The following is a 21,850-nucleotide window of genomic DNA, read 5'->3' as shown; positions in this document are numbered from 1 at the left end:
AGATAGATATCCACACAGGCAGTTCTGGGGATACAGCTGTGTGCCGGGGTGGCAGAGTCTGTGGTAGGACCACTGCATGGAAAAACAGCTCTCCCCGCCCTCCCTTTCTCCTTCCACCCTCCTGCCTTTCTCTCCTCTTCCTCCTTCTCCCCTCCCTCCCTCCCTCCCTTGCCCCTCCCTCCCTCCCTCTCTCCCTTCCTTCCTTTTCTCCTTGCTTCTGCCCCCCCCCCAACCCAGTGTGCAGGCCCTGAATAACACATAAAGTTAATCTTAGTGGAAACTGAGGATCCCGTGTGTATGAGTTCTCTTGGGCTTCCATAGCAGCGGCGATGGGAAGGAGTGACGTCACTGTCCTGGAGTGGAGGCTAAAGTCCTGGATCAAGAAGTCTGAGGGCCTCTGACTTGCAGACCATCTTCCATGTATCCTCGCAGGAAGTTCCTCTGTCCCCCTCCCCTCCCACTGTTCCCCTCTCTTCCTCCTCCCCCTCCTTCTGCTCTTCTTCGTGTGTGCAGGTACGTGTGGTGGACAGAGGCCAATCTCAGGTGTTTTCCACAGTAGCTATCCACCTTGTGTTTTGAGCCCAGGCCCCTCACTAAACCTGAAGCATATACCACCACATCTGGCTTTAAAAAATGTTTTATTTTTATTTTACTTTATGTGTATGGGTGTTTCGCCTTCATGTATGTTTATGCACAACATACATGCAGTGCCCAGAGGGACAAGAAGATGTCAGATACCCTGAATCTGGAGTTACTGACAGCTGTGAGCTGCTATGTGGATGCTGGGAATGGAATCTGGGTCCTCCGGAAGAGCAACCAATGCTCTTAACTGCTGAGCCATCTTTCCAGCCCCATGGCTTGTGTAAATGCCTGGTTCTGTGGGTGATACTCTGGTTCTCCTGCTTGTGTGCAAAGCACTTTACCAGCTGAGATATCTCCCTAGCCCTTGACTCTGTTATTTCTAGGACAGTTGTTGTGAATGAAGAGGTTACTTTCTGTAAACAGGGGCATCTGGGTAGATAACGCTGAATCCTAGTGCAGCATCCTTTGATCTGAAGGGATAGTTCATGGTTGTTTGTTTATTGAGACAAGACCTCACATAGCCCAGGTAGGCCTGTACTGTGCTATGAAGCCAAGGATGACCTTGAACTCCCGATCCTCCTTTCCCTACCATCTAGGTGCTTGGGATCACAGGCATGAGTCACCACACCCAGATCTGAAGGGATGGCTCTTATTTGTCATGTTCAATACGTAATCTTAGTGAAACATGGCGACAAGCTTTGTTACCGACATACATGGACCCCTTGTTAACATTCAACTGGTATAATGTATTTTCAGTGGGTATTCCTGCTCCTGGGAACTGCAGGGTAGTGGTAGCAGCATCACATGTGGGTGGAGTTAACATGACTCACTGTACTTCAGACACCCCTGTCCTGTTAGATCCTCTGCTATCTATGTTGCACTTTGGGTTCTGTGAAATGCTAAAAATAGCTTGAAACCTGCTAGTGCAATATACATGGATGATTCATAGTCTCTCCCCCTCCATGGCTTCCATTCTGTGTATCCCCTGGGGATACAACTAATGTTAATATTAGCCTGAGCAACACATAATTAGGAAAATAAATCTACTGAAAAAAGTAATATAGCATAAATTAAATATAAATCAAATCAGATATAAAACAATGTATTCAATTATCCGCATCACTACTTCCTCTCACTGAGATATTTGAGTTGAAGCTCATTTTCCCCCTAGGCCAGATCAGAGCCCAGAGCCATGAGCTGAGACCACCCTTGGAAAGGTGGTACTTGGCCTGCTTTTCACTGGGGACATGGGACATTTGCTAAAGGTGCTGTCCTTGAGGCTAGCTCAGTTTTAGACTCAGAGAACCTGCTGTCTGTTTTAATATGTAAATTCATGAACTAGTTTTTTAGTGTGTTTGGGAATATATTGTGCCATTATATATATATATATATATATATATATATATATATATATATAATACAACAGCACAGTCTATTGTGCTGTTAAATGCTCAAAGGTTCTATTATGTGGAGAGCCATTGACTAAGAGGGTACTAGCTGATGCGCTGGGGACGTAGCTCACTCAGTTGGTAGGATGCCTGCATAGTATGCAGAAAGGACTACATTTGACCTCTAGCACCCCCAAAAAACTTAGTGTCATGGTGCACTCTTGTAATCCCAGCACCCAGAACACAGAGACATGAGGATCAGGATTTCAAGGTCATCCTGAGCTATATTGTGAGTTCAAGGCTAGCCTGATCTGTGTGAAACCCTGTCAAAAAAAGCAAAACAAGCAAGCAAACGAAAATGTCCTGTTTGAACAGACTCCAGTGAGCCCGGCAGAGGAAGGGACACTCTTCCTGAAGAAGGTGACAAGTGTGATCGCAGACTCCAGAGCCAGTGCAGCTGCTGGAGCCAAGCCATGTCTCCCGTGTTCTGCCCCTCTCCCCAGCAGCCCACGCGGTCTGGTCTGTCCTGTCTTGCTCTCCACATAAGCTGACGCCCAGATTCACCTTCCCTCAATGTCCTGTCTCCATCTAGCCGAGGTCTGAAGTGCTCCAGGCTTCCTCTCATACCTATCTGTGCACTCAGGTTTGGCAGATGGTGACTCCTGACTCAGAAGAGGCTGTTGCCATGTGCCTTGCCCCTCGCCTGTGCTTGTCATCTAGGTTTGGGTTGATTTCACTTTCACCAGCGGCCCCTCATCTGGTACAGGTTACAAGTGAGAATGCCAGCAGGTGCCTGCCCCAGTCTCTAGGAGCTTGCACTCCCAGCTTGCCTAGGCTTCAGAAATCACAAATGTGTAGAGATGATAGCATCCCCCAACAGTTCTCGTAGCTGGAGAAGAACCCCAACATACATCTACTGATGGTAGCTTATCTCTAAATTATTCTTTGCTGTCACTGCTGTGGAAGACTTTTCTGTAACTCCTCCCCCCCACCGCCCCTGCCACACACACATAGACCTGGAAACTGGGACCTCTTCCTCTTGCAGACTGCCCTGTATTAATCAAGCAGCCCCCCCCCCCCCACACACACACACTCCTTGCAGCTGTTACACTGTCTTGCCCTCCTAGCAGCCATGAGTGGTTGAGGGCAGGAGCTGTGCCTTGTGCTCTGAGCCCTGCATAACTGACTGCCCTGAGGTGTTGGAAGAATAAGCAAGGCATAAGTCCATGGAGCAGTGGACTCTAGACATGGTGTTCTTATTGCTCCAGTGTGCCCACTCCCTGAGCCCTTCTCGTGAGGGAGTGAACCCAGCAGATGGATGCTGTTCACATGGAACTTACAGTTTGGGGAGACATATGAAGAGAAGTACTCAGGAGAAAAAGAACCTGAGACCCACAGGCATGTCCAACCTTTTACCTTATGGCAGGCACTATTGACTATAAGGTTCATGCAACACATTGCAAAAGTGTCCCGTAGTGTTTTAAGTAACTTTATGATTATGTTTCAGGGCATTCATAGTTATCCTGATGGGTCACAGGTTAGAGACACCTGGGAAAGGAATGCCGGCTGACTTAGTTATTCTTGAGAAATATGAGAGATGTGTGTCTGTTTGCTTTCACTGAGGCTCAATGCAGAGGCACTGGCATTCCTTCCTTCTTGGATTGTTGACCTGCCCACTCAAATGCCAGCAGTTCGCTGCCACTCTGGTGGCCCACTCCTTTAGGAAGCTGGTTACAGGGCTCCAGGTTTTCTGTAATCAGGGCGGCTCCTTCCATCGCTGCTCTGGAAATGAAGACAGATTGTGTGTGCTGGCTGCCATGGAATTCTCTAGGTGTACCAGGCTGGCTTCAAACTCACAGAGATCCGCCTGCCTCTGCCTCCCGTGTGCTGGGATCAAATGTGTGCTGCTACACCTGGCCTGCCTGTTTTTGTGACAGGCCTGGAACTCACCAAGTAGGCTAGGCTGGGTGGCTGTGATACACAGGGATCTGCCTGTCTCCATATCCTCAGGGCTGGACTACAAATGTTTACTGCTATGCCTGGCTTGTTTATGTGGGTTCTGCCCCATTCTCTAGGAGCTCAAACTCAGGTCCTCATGCTTGTGTGACAGTCACTGTGCTGACTGAGCCCTCTCCCCAGCCCCTGAAGACAGATTTTTAATGGCAGCCTAAGTAAAGCATATTTAGAGAGGGGGGGATCTGCTTCCTAGCCATGTGTCAGTTCCGTGGTCATGTCAACCCAGCCAGGTGTCACCTTCTTCTTGATCCTCTTCAGTTCCTTGGGTGATGGAAGGTTCCTGTTGGTAGTGTCTTACATGTGTAGAGATCCACCTTGATTGCCAAGAAGACCTATGCTTTGTTCTAATTCTTCTAGCCTCCGGGAAAGGACAAAATCGCTGAACCTGGTTGTTAGAGAAATCACCGCTCAGGTAAGCCTCCCCTCCCCCCATTTTCTTCTAACCTAATTTCACATCCCGGTCACTGAGGCTTTAGAGGAAACAGACTTTGTGGACCCATTTCCCAGGCTGTGGCAGGGAAGAAGAGCTGGGGAGGGGGAGCTGCTGCCTCCACAGAGTTCTCCACCCATGGTCACTTCCAAATGGACCACTGGCCTTGGCTTCAGAAGGGGTTTCAGTCCAGAGGCTGGGAAAGGACCGTGTTGGGATGCTGAATGCCTTTGTTTAAAAAGGCTTTTAGAGTGAGCTGTATGGCTCCTAACTGCAATCTCAGCATTCCAGAGGCAGAGGCAGGAGGGTCAAGGGTTCAAGGCCAGCCTGAGCTACATAGCAAGATGCTGTCACGAACATATGAGTGGACAAACAAGGTTTTTAGGATGGAAGTAATTAGCTTCTCCTGGGAGTTCAAGTTCAGGCTTCTCAGAAAGGGAAATGGTTTATTGGATGAAGTAGGTTTTTTTTTTTCAGTTTTTCAGATCATTTTGTTAATATTACTTGTCTATATGAGTCACCTTTCTCACTGTGTGACAAAATACGGGACAGAAGCAACTTAAGGGAGGAAGGGCTTACTGTGGCTCACAGTTTGAGGGTGCCGTCCATCATGGTGGGGAAGGCATTGCGGCAGGAGCATGAGGCGGCTGGTCACATGACATCCACAGTCAGGAAGCAGAGAGATGAATGCTGGTGCTCAGCTCACTTCTCATTTTTATTTAATCCAGGACCCCAGACCCACATTTAGGGTGGTCTTCCCAACTCTTTAACCCAATCTTGAAGGCATGTTCAGAGATAGTCTCCTAGGTGATTCTAGAGCCTGTCAAGATGACGATCAACATTAGCCAGACATGGTGGCACACACCTCTAATCTCAGCACTCAGGAGGCAGAGACAAGCAGATCGCTATGAGTTCGAGGCCAACCTTAGCTACATTGTGAGTTCCATGTAGTCCAAGGCTATATGGCAGAAGCCTGTCTCAACAAACAACAAACAAAACCCCCAATTAAATATTAACCAGCACATTGTCTGTACTTTCATAGTAAGACACTGTCATGTAAAGCAGCAGGTATAGCCCTAATGTTGACCAAGTAGAGTCCATTGAATGCCACAGTCTGTGTCCTGGTGATTAGGTAAAGAGTTCACAGAACAGAGCCCTCCCTTGTGGTCACCTGACAGAGCTGTGGGACCAGATGCCTTGGGAGTAGCCTTGAGGTGCTGTGATGGACACCTGCACCTCAACTCTCCATCACTGGGAGCTAGAGTTTCACAGTGATGGAGGATTCAAATAATAGTTTCTGAGCAGAGCCTCTGACCTGGGAGGAATCTTAGTTTGTTTTCATAACCAGAGAAAGGAAGACTGCAGGGATGGGGGGGCGGGGGTCAGTCAGTCAAGTGCCTGCCATACAAGCGGGAGGCCGTGAGTTTCATTCCCAGAACCCAAAGAGTGAGCACTGTGGCCCACACTTGTGTGTGTGTGTGTGTGGGGGCATTGGCAACACTGGAGAGGCAGAAACAGAAGGATCCCAGGGCTCACAGGCAGCCAGCCTGGTGGAAACACTGAGCTCTGGGTTCAGTGAGAGACCCTGTCAGAAAAATGTGGAGATTGAATGAAGAAGACCCCCAAATTTGACCTCTGGCCTCCCCACACATGCATACACACACACACACACACACACACACACACACACACACACACACACACGCATACGCACACGCACACACACACACACACACGCACACACACACATGCATGCATGCGCGCGCACACACACATACACAATCAGAGAAGAAGGGAACGCTTGGACCCTTACTGGGTAGCATGCTGAGTGGCGTTTGTCCAACACAACTATGCTCATACTGCCATGTTGATAGTTGTTAGTAAGGTTGTATGTGTTTGCTCCTTTTCTTATTTTTCTTTTCTTCCCTTCCAAAAGGTATATCTGATTGTTTTGTTCTGGTTACATGGTCAAGAGTTTGGTGGATTCCTGTCTGCAACCAGTAATGTCTATAAAAGGACGTTGGACTCAGGAATGCTTGAAATCCACTGTGAGCTCCCTGGGCTGCTCACCCAGATAAGAGGACTGAAATGTGGTTTTTGTTTTGCCTGGCTCAAAGGTGGGCTAGAAGGACCACTACCAGAGACCTCGAGGATGCTGTATTTTTCTAAATGCTGGGAGGGATCTCTGTCTTTGTGTGTTTTGATCTCAAAGCAATGAGGCTGGGCAGCTCTCGGGGCTGGAGGGCTGAGGGCCAGGTGCCAGCATGGCCAGGTTCTTGTGGGGATCTTTTCTGAGGCGTGGATGTCAACTCCATGCTGTGTTCTCACATGATGGAAAGAGGGAGAGAACAGGAGGGCTCTCTAAGGTCTCATTATTATTATTATTGTTGTTGTTGTTGTTGTGTGTGTGTGCCTGTGTGTGCACCCGGAGGACAGTCATAGGTGTTGTATTCAGGAACGCCATCCACTTCTTTTGACAGAGTCTCTCGTTGGCCTGGAGCTTACCTATTAGGCTACATTGGCTGCCAGCAAGCCCCAGGGACCCTCTAGCTTCCACTTCTCCAGCTCTGGGGTTACAAGTTTGTGCCACAGTGTGCAACTTTTTACACGGGTTCTGTGGATCCAGCTCAGGTCCCCATGTTTACAAAGGAAACACCTTCACTGCCTGAGCCACCCCCCCCTAGGGCCTTTCCTAAAGGTACCTATGCTTTCGTAAGGTTCTACCTTTAGGACCTGTTCCTTCCCAGAGCTCCGCCTCCTAACCCCATCATCACACTGGAGCTGAAAGATTTCAGCATATGAACTTTTGGGGGACACAAGCCCTCACACCGTTGCACATCCTATCCCTAAGATATTTATAGTCAACTTGTAATGACTTCGCTTTTCTATCAAATTAAGGAACTCGTGTCTTAGATTTTAAATTGTAAATGTAAAACTTCCGTTCTTTAATGAGTTCCTCAGGGGCTAATTTTATTTGTAAATAAGGAAAACATGCAGATTTCTCTGGGGTGGGTATGTGGATTACATTGCACATACATGAGCATAGGAGCTGTGTGACCGAACTGACTCACCTGGGAAGTCTAACCCAAACCCTAACCCCTGTAGGCTGGTAAGTGCCCATGGGGCAATAGGCTCAGCTCAGTACACACACACATACACACACACACACACACACACACACACACACACACACACACACACACACACGAGGGAGAGAAGGAGGGAGGGAGGGCAGACTGGGGGTAGATGCTCAACCTCTGATATTTTCAGAGAGAGAGGCAACCTTCCTTATACTCATTACATTTCTTGACTCTCATGGGTTACCCAAGCCAAAGGTAATTAAGGGATAAATGAGATGGAAATAGTTAGAAATAATTGGGATATCTAGAGATTGGTAGATATTATATTATATCCAGCAGAGACTGAAAGAGTGTGCAATTTAATCAGAAAATTTAGAAAGGCTGTTTCATATTAATAGTGTAGCTTGAACGATGGGCTTTCTCAGCAAAGGAGAAACTGACCTAATTATGATTAAGAGACACTGTTAACTAAAATAAGAAATATTAGTCATGGGTTAGATGGGACCTGAGAACTCTGGCTGTGTCACAGAATTAACTAGTGAGTCTTTGAACTTCCTGAGATAACAGTTGGAGATGGAAAGGATGGGCGGGGCCTGTCGTGGAACTTTGGACCAGCTGAGACAGGGTCAGGGAAGGTGCCCTGGACATCTTCCTTTTAGTTCTTGGTTCTAACATCCTCACAAGTCTCAGGACTCCTGAAAGAGCCTCAGGATGAATGACTGACATGAGGATGAGTAGCTTGTGCAGGCTTTGGTGCAGAGGCCGACTGACTGAGCTGTGAGTTACACACAGTGAGGTTGGAAAAACCAAGGCACAGAGCGGGAAATAAACTGCAGCATCCCGGAGAGGACTGGTGGAGTGTTTTTAGACTGGGCGAGGTCTGCTTTGATTCTGATGGTAGCTTCTGTTTGATCTCAGGTAAGCCAGTGTTTACAGTTGACTGTATCCCTCAAGATGTAGACTGCATGGGGAAGTCGAATCTTACATCTCTGGGCGCTCAATCCAAGTGGACTGATTGCTTTCAGTTTCCAAATGGGATTTCATATATTTTTATTTTGTCAATAAATAAATAGTAATGATGCTTGGGCAGTTACATCCTTTGTGGACTTCCCACCATTTTTATTCCCACAGAAACTGTGCTGTGTGCTTTTGGTGAGCTGAAAATACAGGTATATTACTAATCTGAATATAGTTAACAGATAAATAAGAGCTTTTAGCCTTAAATAAGAGAAAAAAAAGTGATGTTTTAGTCTCAACATAAAAGATAACCTAAAGGGATTTGAGGAGCTGGACTGAGGTTGAAGAGTTTTGTTGTTTTTGAAACTCAAAGAAAAACAAGCAGTGTGTGCGAAGTCCGGGGACACTTGATGACCCACAAGTCTTCCTGACAGTGATGTGTCTGTCCCTCAGCTGGACTCTCAGGCAAGTGTCTGTCCCTCTAGCTTCTCTAGAGTCCTCTAGTAACGACATTTAGCGGGTTCCTCTGACCTGGGTGTGAAAGCCACATCTAAATTGACTGCCTACTGTGTGCCAGGGACAGAGCAGAGTCTTCCTTCAAGGGCATCATCGTAGAGAGGTGAGGGGGAGACAGAGGGATAAAAACTGGAGAGGAAGCCAGAGGAGACTGGGTGAAGGGAAGGGACAGGAAATCAGCGAGGCCTTTCCTCCCAGGGCATCAGAGCAAATCGCCCAGGGCTGTGAGGCTGTGAGGCTGAGTACTCAGGCAGGAGTTAGTGAGTGTGCTCACAGCAGCCTGTGAGGGCCAGGGCTGTGCTGAGGCATGCCAGGGGCAGCTTCTCTTCCTCTTCCCCTCTTCTCTCTCTTCTCTCCCTTTGCCACCTCCCCTCCCCGCTCTTTCCCCTTCCCTCCTCTCCCCTCCTTCCCTTCTCTTGCCTCTACTCCTTCTCTCCCCTCCCCTCTCCCCTCCTTCCCTCTTGTCCCCCTCTTCCCTCTCCCTCTTTCCTCCTAACCCCATTGCTTCCTAAGCCCCGCCCACCTTCTGCTTACTCTCTGTCAATCAGCTCAGCTCCTTTAGACACCGGGACCCCTCAGGCCGGCTACCCTCTAGTTGGTAACAATGGACACTGATTCCTGCCATTTCTCCTTGTAGGTGTGCTCAGGTGAGAGATTGTGCAGCTCTCTGAGGAGGAGACTCAGTGACCTTGACGCCAAGCTGCCTGCCTTGCTGGAAGCCAAGGTGCTGGCCCTCTCAGGTAACTGCCAAGGCGCTCACATTTTGTCATTGATTAACACGTGGAAGTCATCCCACTACCTGGGAGGCTGAGGTAGGAGGGTTGCAAGGTCAGGGCCTAGTCTACACTGTGAATTCTAAGCCAGCTTGAGTGATTTAGAGAGACTGTCTCCAAATAAGAGCGATGGAGAGGGAGCTCAATGGTTAGCACTTGCCCAGCATGTGCCAAGTCCCAGGCTCAAGGTCAATGCCCGGCAAAACACACACACACACACACACACACACTCACATTCATACAGTGTGGCAATTATGTTATCATTGTTGTCAGGCTCAGAGCCTGGGCACTGGCAACCCTAAAAGCCAGGCTCAGCCACCGTCTCCAATATGCCAGTTAAGCAGACAAGTCGCCGTGCAATGCAGGGGACGGAGATTTATCCAGTGTGACCATATTGGGAAAAGGAACAAAGAAGTTTAGTGACCCCCAAGTTCTTCCTCAGAGTCCTGATGGAAGTTTCAGGTTTGAGTAGAGGGCAGCATGGTTCCCCAGGAAAGGACGTAGTCCTTGGAAAGGACCTGTGCACACCCCACTGACGTAGTTTGCTCTCGAGGGGCCATGTCTGGGATGTAGGTTATCTTCTCCAGGGCTTTAGACAGTGGACCCGTTGCTCCATGGGCTGTAATTCCAGCGATGCTGGTAAGCCCTGTGTGTGGTGGGAGCCACCAGATGGCTGTGATTCCAACGATGTTGGTGAGCTCTGTGTGTGGTGGGAGCCAACAGATGTGAGACAGCTCCTTTTAGAAGTTGGTAATAGGGCTGGGGAGACATGTCAGTGAAGTGTTGTCTGTCCTTCCCCAGAACCCGTCCGTGTAAAGAATCTTTGGGAGGTGGCCGACACTTGTGATCCTGCAAAGGGGAGGTGGAGACAGGTGGAGTCCTGGGCTTTACTGACTAGTAAGCTTGACTTCATGGTTAGCTCAGAGCAGTCCAAAAACAAGGGAGGTAGCACCTGAGGAATGATGTGAGCTTGACCTCCGGCCTCAATAACCATGTGTACGCACATTCTCATGGCCCTGCACACATGAATGTGAAGACATATATATGTGCGTATGCACGTACACACACACACACACACACACACACACACACACACACACGAAAGCTGGACTCAGAACATGGTGCTGTCTCAGATCACACTCTCTTTATGCCAGCAGCTCTTAACAGATAGGTTTCTGCCCATGCCCGGTAGCTTGAGAACATAAGTATACAGTATCTTGTTCTGTCATTTGACTGCTATTTCAACACCCCCCCCCCCACACACACACTGGCATTTGCTGTTTGACTTGATGTTTGTAATAGCAGTGTCAGGCATGTGGGAAGGTGACTCAGAGCCCAGCGGAGAGGTGGGGTGATCAAGGCTGTGGGGTATGTCCTTCAAGCAAGTTCACGAAATTAGCCCAGCGGCAGCAGACCAGTGGCTGGACTCCAGACTCCCCGGAGTGGGATGGATGGATCTTTAGCCCAGTTATGTAAATGACAGCCCTGAAGAGATCTCTGAGATTAATGGGATGGATGAGCGTTCAGCCCATCAGCTTCAGAGGAATCAGAATTAAACGGGAAGGTGTAATAATTACACGTATGGGTTTTCAATGGTGTTTTAAGAAGGAGCGAGGCGCCTGGCAGCTTCTGTTCCTCACGTCGTTAACCACTAATGCTGCAGCTAATGAGCCACTTGGTCCCCGATGCAGCCAAGCGTGGCATTTACAACCCTCGAACATGGTGGGTGAGCGTGGGGCCTGCCTCGTAACTGCCTCCCCGTGCCACTTAGTTGGAGTTATGGCCTCGTTTGCAGAGAGGGAAAAAAAGAAGATGGAATGCAGTCTTGTCTCTGAGTTAGGGTTTTGCCTTGCTTAGGCAATGCATCTTCCCCTGAGAACAGGTGGCTGAGCCTCTGTGGAGCCCAAGGGAAGAAGAGAGTGTGATCCAAGAGGCAGAATTCCCTCACTCGGTCATCAACATCCTGTCTTTAGAAGCCCAGGGAAGATTCCTTAAACTTTTTAGAAAAAGATATTTTATTTATGTGTGTCTGCGTGTGTGTCTGTGTGTGGGTATGTGCATGTGTGTGCAGCCAGATATTAAGATGGCGTACTACAGACTGGCATGGGGCTTTTAGTTTTAGCTTTTTGGCTAGCTGAGAAAACTGGGGAAGCTTCATCGGATGGGCTCTGTTTCAAGCCCTCCACCCCCCTTCAGAGCCTGATCCACGACGTGGTGACCGACCCACGACGTGGTGACCCACCCACTGCTGCCTGCAGTTCCTAATCCTGAGAGGCTTCCTGCTCAGTGTTCCTGCGGCCCATTCTGAGAGCCTGGGGCTAAGCTGTGGTACCATCTGGGATTGTTGGCAACCTTCCCCACTGGGAATTTGAGGGACATCTGGCTGGGGTGTTCACAGAGCACCTTTCTTAAGGAACTCTTGCCTGGGGAATATATGTGTCTACCTGTGTATCCAGGACCAGGTCCCTCACAATGGAGACCACTTCACACTGCTGATGACCTGGAAGCTCTTACTTGACCTCTTCCAGTCTGTGCTGCCTGTCCATTGCTCTGGTGTCCATGAAGAGCTGGCCCCGGGCAGCCATTTGTGTGTGTGTGCCTGTGTCTGTGTGTCTGTGTATCTGTGTATGTTGGTGAACATGAATATAGGTACCCATGGAGGCCAGAGGTATCAGATCCCCTGGAGCTGGAGTTGCCTGCAGTTGCAAGCCATCTGATGTGGATGCTGGGAGTCGAACTCAGGGCTTTTGGAAGAGTAGCCCGTGTTCTTAACTGCTGAGCCTTTGCTCTAAATCCACAGCCTAGGATATTGCAATGGAAGGTTTAAGTACAGTATAGCAATGTGGGTGGGGGGGTGAGGTCACAGGCATTTCATGTCCCCTGTGGCATCCTCAGTTGATGGATGACTTGTGTCTATGGTCTGAAACAAGAAGGACCAGGTGCAAGTTCGGCACTTGGAATGGAGTGGTCCCTCCCTTGAGTCGAGAGGATCTTCAGGCAGAGACCCAGAGGGTCATCAGCACCATTCCTGGGCAAGCAGGAAGATTGGGACGGTCTGCGTAAGGCAAGCTCTGTGGAGTGTAAAACCAGCTTCTCAGATAATGACCTCTGTGACTGGGGAATGGGTCAGATGATCCTCACTCTCTGTGATATTGGAGGTAAATATCGTGATTCAGGCATGCCTCAGAGACAGAAAACGGAAGAATGGGAAACCAGCACACGGTGTCAGCACGCACTGAGTTACGTGGCTCTGTGATCTGTGAAAAATCTTTAAGTGTATTTACATTTCATTTGATAACTTTAAGACCACTCTGACTGTGTAGTCCAGGCTTGCCTTAGAACTTGCCATTCTTCTAACTGAACGGAGGTTTTAGGCCTGTGTCGTTACACCTCTCCAGGATAAGCTCTTTTACTGTGTGTAGTGGGTAGCCATTCCAGCTTTGATCTGGAAGTGCCACCCCCATTGAGGCTTCAGTAACTGTCACGCCTACAAGTCAGGGCTGAGAGAGGACCCTGAAGACCCGAGATCCAGATGGGCCGGCTCTCTTGGTTCCTGGACCCTGGACGCTGGAGGTAGACTGAGCAGAGTTCTCCAGAGAACACTGCCGGACTATGCTACACCCTTCCCAGACCCTGTTGCCTATTCCTTCACTTGTAACTTACTGCACAAAATAAACCTCCCTTTTAACTACGTGGAGTGGCCTTAATAATTTCACCAATAACTGTGGTCTTAGCAAACCTATGAAGGCCCCCATAACTGCCTCGCTGAAGAGCAGGCAGCCAGCAGAGCTGGGTACTTTTACCCGTCACCAAGGGCAGGCTGGGTTTAGGGTCACCAGTGAGAACCCTTCAGGGTTGGCCCTGACTTTCTGAGTCTTGTGAGCGTTGGGGGGGGGGGGCAGTGATTCAGGAAGGCCTATGGTTGTGCAGAGCAAATCTTGTCAGGGGCTTGGCTGTGCGATAAATACAGGACTATGCTATGTGGGGCGGGGTAGCAGTGCTCCAGGGCTCCAGCTGTGATGTTCCTGCCTCCCTGGGGAGCCATCCAAAGTCTCTCCATGTTAAACGTTCATTTCTCCCACCACACATGTCTCCAGGTATTTGGATCAAGGAATGGTCTGGGTTTAATAAATGGTCACTGTGGCATTTTGCTAAAGGCCCAGCTCAGAGCATTGGTGACTTCAGGGGTCTAGGACGTACTTTCAGGATAAGTCAGCCCTCCCCTCCTGTTCCTTTGCAGAGGTCTTTTCTTTAGGAATTGTCATAGGAGGAAGAATCACTTTTTTTTTTTTTTAATGAGTTCTGGGAGCAAACTCAGGTCCTCATGCGTGCAAGGCAAGCATTGTACAGATTGTACCATTGTGTCCCCTGCCCTGTATTTACCTGTTCTTTGCGGAACACTTTGTCCCCTGTTTCTTAATGGTCACTTCTCAGAGGGCTGGACACTGCCTCGTTCCCTCTTGCGTTGCCTTCATGGGATCAGAAACTGTGGGTTTCATGGACAGAATGACATATGCCACATGTTCAGACTGGGCTGTGGTGGGTGAATATCTGCAGCATTAGAGAGAGGGGTTTGAAATCAGCCTCTTAGACAACAACCAAGAAGTAAGTGATACAGTATGTAAGGGGAGGGGTTACGCATAGATGCCTGGCCTGGAAGCCTGCCTGGTGGCTTATTCCTGCGTGACCTTCAGCAAGATATGGAATTCTCTAGATTTCAGCTTTCTCAGCTGCGAAGTCAAGATAACAATGTGTATTTCAGTGAACATAAATAGCGCCCATGTGTTACACACTACGGTGAAAGAAATGTCACTATCAGCTGAACAATGACACCATGCCTTCGCCTTAGAATTTTCATCGCATGCATTGAAAGAGTTCTTTCAGACGCATTTAGGCTTGAAGAAGATCACATGCCACTCCTTTAAAAGGACAATGAATTGGTTAAGGTTTTACTTAGGCGCCTTCATCTTCATCATCAAAGGCTTCCTAGACCTCCGTGGTGGATGTTTTCACTTGGCCTCCATCCTCCCCAGTCATCACATCTACCAGGCTTTTTCTTTTGAGCCACCAACCAGCTCCCAAATCATGACATGGAGACTGCTCATTAGTTATAAATGCTCAGCCTCCCATAGGCTCTTTTCTGGCTAGCTCTTTTAACTTGAATTAACCTGTTTCTCTTTATCTCCATTTGCCTCAGGGCTTTTTACTTTTCTTTCCTTCTGTATATCTTACCTTCACTGCTTCTTGTGTCTGTCTGTCTGGTGGCTGCCTGGCTGCTGGCCCCGGGCGTATCCCTCTCTTTCTTCCTCATTCTCCTCTCCTCCCCCTTCTCTCGTTCTTGTCTTTCCTATTTATTCTCTCTGCCTGCCAGTCCTGCCTATCCTTCTCCTGCCTAGCTATTGGCCGTTCTGTTTTTTATTAAGCCAATCAGGTGCCTTAGGCAGGCAAGGTGAAACAAATGAAACTCATCTTTACTTAGTTAAACACACGTCCTCATATTGTTAATCAAATGTAATACACCTTTATACAGTTAAAGTAATATTCTGCATCATAAACAAATGTAACACATCTTCGCCTAGGTAACATAATATTCCACAACAATTCGATCTGTTGGCTGCAAAGTTTTCCTCCAAGAATAAGAAGTAACTTCTTATAAGGTTCTTCTGTAAGGTTTTCTGGTTTTGTTTGTGGTATGTGTACATGTGCAAATGCTCATGTGTGTGCATGTAGGGGCCAGAGACCAATCTCAGATGTTGCTTAGGAACCACCTATACCATTATTATGATCATTGTTGTTATTATTATTATTATTTATTTGATTACTTTTGAGACAAGGTCTTCCACTAGGTCCTAGGGCTCCACAGCTAGGCTAGACTGGCTGGCCAGCAAGCCTCGGGGGTTCTTTGGTCCCTACCTCTGCAGTGCTGGGATTACACACATTCTACCACACCCAGCATTTTACCTGGATGCTGGGGCTTAAACTCAAGCCCTTGTGCTTAGACAGTGGCTGAGCCATGTCCCCAGCCTCTGAACTGACTTCTGTAGGATTTCATGTTTTTATTTTTTGACAATTTCATACATACACATAATATTTTTTGATCACCTTCACTCCCCCACCCCCCTGCTCTCCCCTCTTATCTCCTTCCTCTCTGTTTTCACCCTTCCTCCTTCTCAACAAGTCTTCTTCTGACTTTCATGGGTTTTTATTTTTTTAACGAGCCACTGAGTTCAATGAGAATTGCTTAAATGAGCATGGATTTGGGGCTACCGGCATATCAATAACTTAACCAGTGGTGGCACCTTGCAAAAATGGTTCCCTTTCTCCAGCAGCTGTTAATATCTATTACCTTCTCAACTAGGGGTGGCCATGCAGGAATCTTGTGCAGGTAACTACAGCTGCCGTGAGCTCCTGAGTGCGATGACCGTGTCCAGAAGACAGCCTTTCACAGCCCTGCCCCTTACATTCTTTTTGCCCTCTCTTGCCACATGATCCTTGAGTCTTGGGCTGGGGTGGTGATATAGATGTCTGGTTCAGCGTACTTTGAGTTTTATATGCAAGTTCTTTCCTGATCTCATAAAAGCCTGGAGCCAACTGGCCTTGCAGTGGGTTGGGTCTTGGACCACCAGGTGTTTGTTGCTGGTGACCACATTAAGCCACAGATAACAACCCCTTCCTCACTTTCTCCTGGCTGCTGGCCGCTGGATGACACCTTGTATCTCAGATGCATTTCTGTCAAAAACTGATGCATCTTCGAGTGGACAGAGTGGGGAATAATCTTCCTCCCAAGGAGTGAATGTGAAGATGAGAAGCTGATCCTGTGACTTTCTTCTTAGAAAAGTTTTTCTAGCCGGGCGGTGGTGGCACACGCCTTTAATCCCAGCACTCGGGAGGCAGAGGCAGGTGGATGTCTGTGAGTTCGAGGCCAGCCTGGGCTACAGAGCAAGTTCCAGGACAGGCTCTAAAGCTACACAGAGAAACCCTGTCTCGAAAAACCAAAAAAAAAAAGTTTTAATATTAGCATATATTATACACAGTAGTGGGTTTCATCATGACATTTTCATATATGTATATCATACATTTGATCACGTTCATCCCCCATGTCCCCTCTGTCACTACCCACTCCTGATGATCAACCTCATTCCAAAGAGTCCCCCTTTTACTTTCATTTCCTTTATTTTTGTTGTTGGTGTTGTTGTTATTATTATCATTATTATTATCTCAACTGTATATGTGTTTGGCCTGCATGTATGTTTATGAGCCACCTGTGTGCTTACCTGTAGAGGCCAGAAGAGTGTGCCAGATCCCCTGGAACTAAAACTAAAGTTACAGATGTTTGTGAGCCATAATGTGGGTGCTGGGACTTGAACCCAGGTCCTCTGCAAGAACAGCCAGCGCTCTTAACCACTGAGCCATCCTTCCTTCCTTCTCTCCCTCCCTCCCTTCTTCTCTTCCTTCCTTCCTCCTTCCCTCTCCCCTCCTCCCTCCCTCCTTCCCTCCCTCTCTCCCTCTCTCCTTCCCTCCCTCCCTCTCTTTTTTGGTGAACCAGTGAGTTTCATTAGGATTGCTTACAGGAGCATGAGTACCTTGCCAGAGACTCCAGAGTAAAGCCACTAGGCACTGTCAAATGTGAGTGTTTGGGGTTGAAGCCTTCAGGACTTTGTGAACACCCCTCTATGGAGACTTGTTGGACTTGTTTAACTTTAGGACAAATTGGCAAGCATGTTCTCAGTGGGGTTATGCCTCTGCGTGTTTGAGAGTTCAGGGAATTTCACACACGCACGCACACACGAATGCACGCACACATGCCCGCCCGCCAGTGTTTGCGGTTTAGTGCTTTGTGCTGTTTGAATGGGTTGAAGTGGGCTCTGCAGCTTTTATTTACACTCCGGGTGACTGATATTGTCCCACATGTTTCCGGATGTGTGTTGGCCATCTGCACATGGCCCTTTGTAAAAGGCCTGGTGAGTCTTTGTTCGTGGTTAATGCTGTCATCTGTGTTAATTGTTGAGATGTAAAATTGAACCCTTTGTCAGTTATCTGTAGCAAATGGTCTGTCCCAGTTTGACCTTCCCTCCCCTCCCCTCCTCTCTCCTTTCCTTGCCTTCCCTTACCCACCCCTCCCTTTCTTCCCCCTTTTCTTTTTTTACTTCTTTACTTTGGACATCTTATGTTGTCTAGGCTGGCTGAAAACTTGCTGTGTAGCTAAAGCTGGCCTTGAACTCCTGATTCTCCTGCCTCCACCTTCCAGGTGCTGGGGTGTCAGGTGCTCCCCACCCAGCTTCCCTGCCTAGCCACTTTTGATTTGCAGAAGGAAGGTTATCACCCTAATGAAGCCCATTTGTCAGGGTTTTTCTTTGATTGCTATGGTCTGTGTCCTCTGCAAAGCTCTGCCTGTTCCAAAGCCGGTACCAAAGCCGGTACCTGGCCCTTTCTTATTTCCTGCTTGTGGCTTCATAGTTTGAACTTTGTCTGAGTCCCATGTTTCACCTTGGGTGTAATTGGTGTGTGGTCCGAGGTATATATCAGGGTTCACGTTGCCCCCACATGAACACCCAGTTGTTTTGTCAACATCTACTGGGACGATTTTCTTTCACTCAGTCGGCTCTTGGAGGACTCACCCACTTTGGACTTCTATTACAATCCATCCATCAGCCAGCATGCTTATCTGCTTTCAGATGCACACAGTCCTGATTTATGGTGATGATAGCTGGGGTCTTAAAATGTAGACTGTTTGATTGCTCTGGCTTATCTAGACCTTTGCGTTTTCTTTTACATTTCAGGATGTGCCCATTCATTTCTACCAAAGGGCCTCATGAAATTTTGATAGGAATTGTATTAAATCTATGCATCAATCTGGGGCAAATTGAAACCCCAGGAGTAGCAAGTTTTCTAGTGGACGCTTATAGTTTATCTCCACAATTATTTAAGTCTTATCTCCTCTCAGTAGGTTTTCAAAAGCAGTTTCCACATCTGCATAGGATGCTTTAAATTCTTCCCTACATACTTTCAGTCTTAAAATACGCTGTAAAGAATATTTCAGAGAAATTGTCTCCCGGTGGCCTGCCGCTGCCCTCCAGACACGCAGCTGATTCTGTACCTGACCTTGCTCCTTGCTGCACCTCCCTCACCATGTATTTTATTTGGTGCTTTATGACTTTTCTTTCTTATGCACCCAGCCACCTGTGGTTCCTGCAGCCACCTGCAATTCAGGTGTTATTACGATCATATTTCATAACACATTTATGTCAAGTGTGCTCATTTATTTTTCATGCTGTTTTAGTTAGGGTCTCTGCTGCTGTAATTAAAAACACTGACCAGAAGAACTCGGAGAGGAAAGGGTTTATTTGGCTTATGGGTCACAGTCCACTACTTAAGGAAGTGAGGGCAGGAGCTCAAGCAGGAATCTGGAGGCAGGGATGGAAGCAGAGACCACAGAGGAATGCTGCCTACTGGCTGGCTTTCAGGGTCGTGTTCAGGGCCTTTTTTATAGAACCCAGTACACCCTGCTAGGGACGGCAGCAACTCACAGTTGGCTGGGTCCACCTACATCAGTCAGCAATCAGGAAAATGCCCACAGACACACCTATGGGCCGATCTGGTGGAGTGAATTCCTCGATTGAGGTTCACCCTTCCCTGCTGTGCTAGGATTACCCCTTACCTATGTCATGCATTTTGATAAGAGGGGAGGGGCTTAATTTAGCTGCAGTCTTACTGCAAGGCCAGTACCTTTCCACGCTGCTGGGCTGTGCCAGTCCTTGGATGTTTGGGTATTGAGTGGAGTGATACCTGGGGTTTTCCCTCATCCTGCTGGGCATCTCTGTGTCATTTTCAGAGGCCCTGACTTCCCAGTGGCATCCGTTCCAGGTGCACCTAACCTTTTGACATTGCACTGGGATACTGTTGTCTGCAATATTCACACTCAAGAACCCTACAATTCATTTACAAAAAATTCCAGCATGGATGGGGGAGGGACTGAAGAGGCCCCACCCGTATTGGAGGAACCACTGATAGATGATGGCTGCTGAGGGGGGAGAACCATTTTCCTTTGGGGACATGGCTTCTGGTAGGTTGCTCATGCCTTGGTGGATGGGGTTATTAATAACAACAACAAAAACAAAAAGACAGGAAGTTGGAAAGGAGACAGGGCGCAGGCACTAGAAAGAGGTAGAAGGTGGTAGTCATGGATGGATATGATCAATATACATTGTATAAATTTATGGAACTTTCAAGAATACAAATGCTATTACAAATCACACTCACAGTATCTCCTTTCTCCCTCTCTCCCACCCTGTGCTGCAGGAAGCCACTTCTGTACAGCTAAGGAGCTCATGGAGGAGATTGGGGCGCTGTCGTCAGAGCGGGAAGGGCTAGAGTCGCTCCTGGGCAGACTGCTGGCCCTCAGCTCCAGGAATGTCAGAAGGCTGGGCAGTGTCAAAGAAGACTACATCAAGTGCCGACAGGACCTGGCACTCCAGGAAGCTGTCCACAGTGAGTAGTCCCCAGCCATAGCCTCAGGACAAGTTAATGATGACGTTATTGGATCGTGTGGCCAGATCACCTCACTGTGACAAGGTCACAGAGCACCCAGCCAGTTCATGGGGGCCATTGCTGGCAAGAGCCTTGGACAATGGGGTGGGGTCACCTATCAGAGTTTGCTTTGCTCTTCGGCTGGGACAGTTTCCCTTTCTCTGAACTTTCCCATTTTCTTCTCTGCATTTGCTGATGGACTTGGTGGGCTGCGGAGCTCCCTCCCTTGGGTGCGCATCCTGAGCTGAAGGTGTCGTTCCCCCCCCCCCCCCCCCCCCCCCCCGGTTCCGTCTTCCAGGGTGCAGGTCACAGGCTGACGCTGAGGGTTGAGACAGGAACAGGGAGTGACTCTTTTGTTGGGGTGTCCTCGGAGGTTTGATTCTCTCCCCAGGAGAAGGACAGAGGTGACACTGGTGTCACCTGTGCCCAGGTGTTGGCAGGCCAGAGGGGCTAACACGATATGTGCCCTATGTTCCATTTAAGAGAACTGGTGTCACCTGAATGTTCCGTAAATTGATGACAGGGAAGATTAGTGTTCAAAGTCCAAACGAGAAAATGTAACTCCAGCTGGCAGAGGTTAGGCATGCCATTTTGGGATGATCAAACTAGGTTTTAAAGTTCTGCTGAATTGTGTGAGGTGTGGCTTCTCCCAGGTTTGAATCAAAGAGATGGTCAGTGGTCATGGGGTCTCTAGCCAGTGAAGCCTCAGCTGGCTTAACAGCTCAGAGCTGAGCACTGTTTCCTTTAACTCTTTTAATTTTCTGTTAAAAATACTTAATTTTTATTTTAATGTGTATTTAAAGGGGATTTGAGCACATTAATGCAGTGCCTGTGGAAGCCAGAAGAGGGCGTCAGATCCCCTGGAGCTGGTGTTACAGTTACCATGTGGGTGCTGGAAAGGGAACTCAGATCCTCTGCAAGGGTTGTGTTCTTAACCTGCAGCCAGTGTTCTTAACCACTGAGCCATCTCTCTGGCCCCTCCTCTTTTTTTTTTAAAATTTTTTAAGAAGTTTTAAAAAGTGATTGTTACTGTGCGTTGGTCACACAGAGGTCAGAGAGCAACTTTCAGGAGTCGGCTCTCCTCCTCTACGGTTACATGGGTTCCCCAAGCTTGCACGGCCTCTGCCCACCGAGCACATCCCTCCTTTCACTCTTAAAGGCCAAACATTTTATTTATTTGTTTGCTTATTTGGCCAAATATGCAGCCCCTGGCTGTGTGTCGAGTGTCCACGAGCATGTCGCTGAGGGAGGCCCCAAATCCCCCCATCCCTGCAGGCTGGCTTACTTCATCGGTGAGAGAACTGAGCAGGGTGGATCTCCAGGAGGCTTTTGCTGTTGACTTTTTTTTTTTTTTTTGCTCTATGAATAAGGAAAAATGAAATGTTTCATAGTGTTATCGCTCAGCTTTTACACAAAATGGGGGAATGGATTATATCTGAGAATAAAGGAGATGTAAACAGATTTGAGCAAATCTAACCCAACGATATTTTCATTTGAATAGTGAGTGAGTTCTTGAAAGCCATTAATATCGTTTTTAAAAAAAGCACTGTGCAGTATTTTTGAATCTCATCATTGTTACTT

At 48.1% G+C, this 21,850-nt stretch overlaps 1 protein-coding gene across 3 annotated transcripts in view; it reads left to right on the top strand.

Moving 5' to 3' along the window:
* The window catches only part of Disc1 (DISC1 scaffold protein), a 213,547-nt gene that overhangs the window by 82,963 nt on the left and 108,734 nt on the right, over positions 1-21,850 (top strand). For all 3 annotated transcript variants that reach the window (XM_052728611.1, XM_052728609.1, XM_052728610.1), the window contains exons 7-9: positions 4,344-4,398; positions 9,607-9,709; positions 20,042-20,230. In XM_052728611.1, the coding sequence (XP_052584571.1) occupies positions 4,344-4,398; positions 9,607-9,709; positions 20,042-20,230 (347 nt within the window). The remainder of the gene's footprint in view (positions 1-4,343; positions 4,399-9,606; positions 9,710-20,041; positions 20,231-21,850) is intronic.

Source organism: Peromyscus californicus, unplaced genomic scaffold (assembly GCF_007827085.1).
Source record: "Peromyscus californicus insignis strain IS unplaced genomic scaffold, ASM782708v3 Scaffold_8__1_contigs__length_139910024, whole genome shotgun sequence".
Classification (NCBI taxonomy): Eukaryota; Metazoa; Chordata; class Mammalia; order Rodentia; family Cricetidae; genus Peromyscus; species Peromyscus californicus.
Note: the sequence above shows the minus strand (reverse complement) of the source record. Positions and strands in the feature narration are given on the sequence as shown.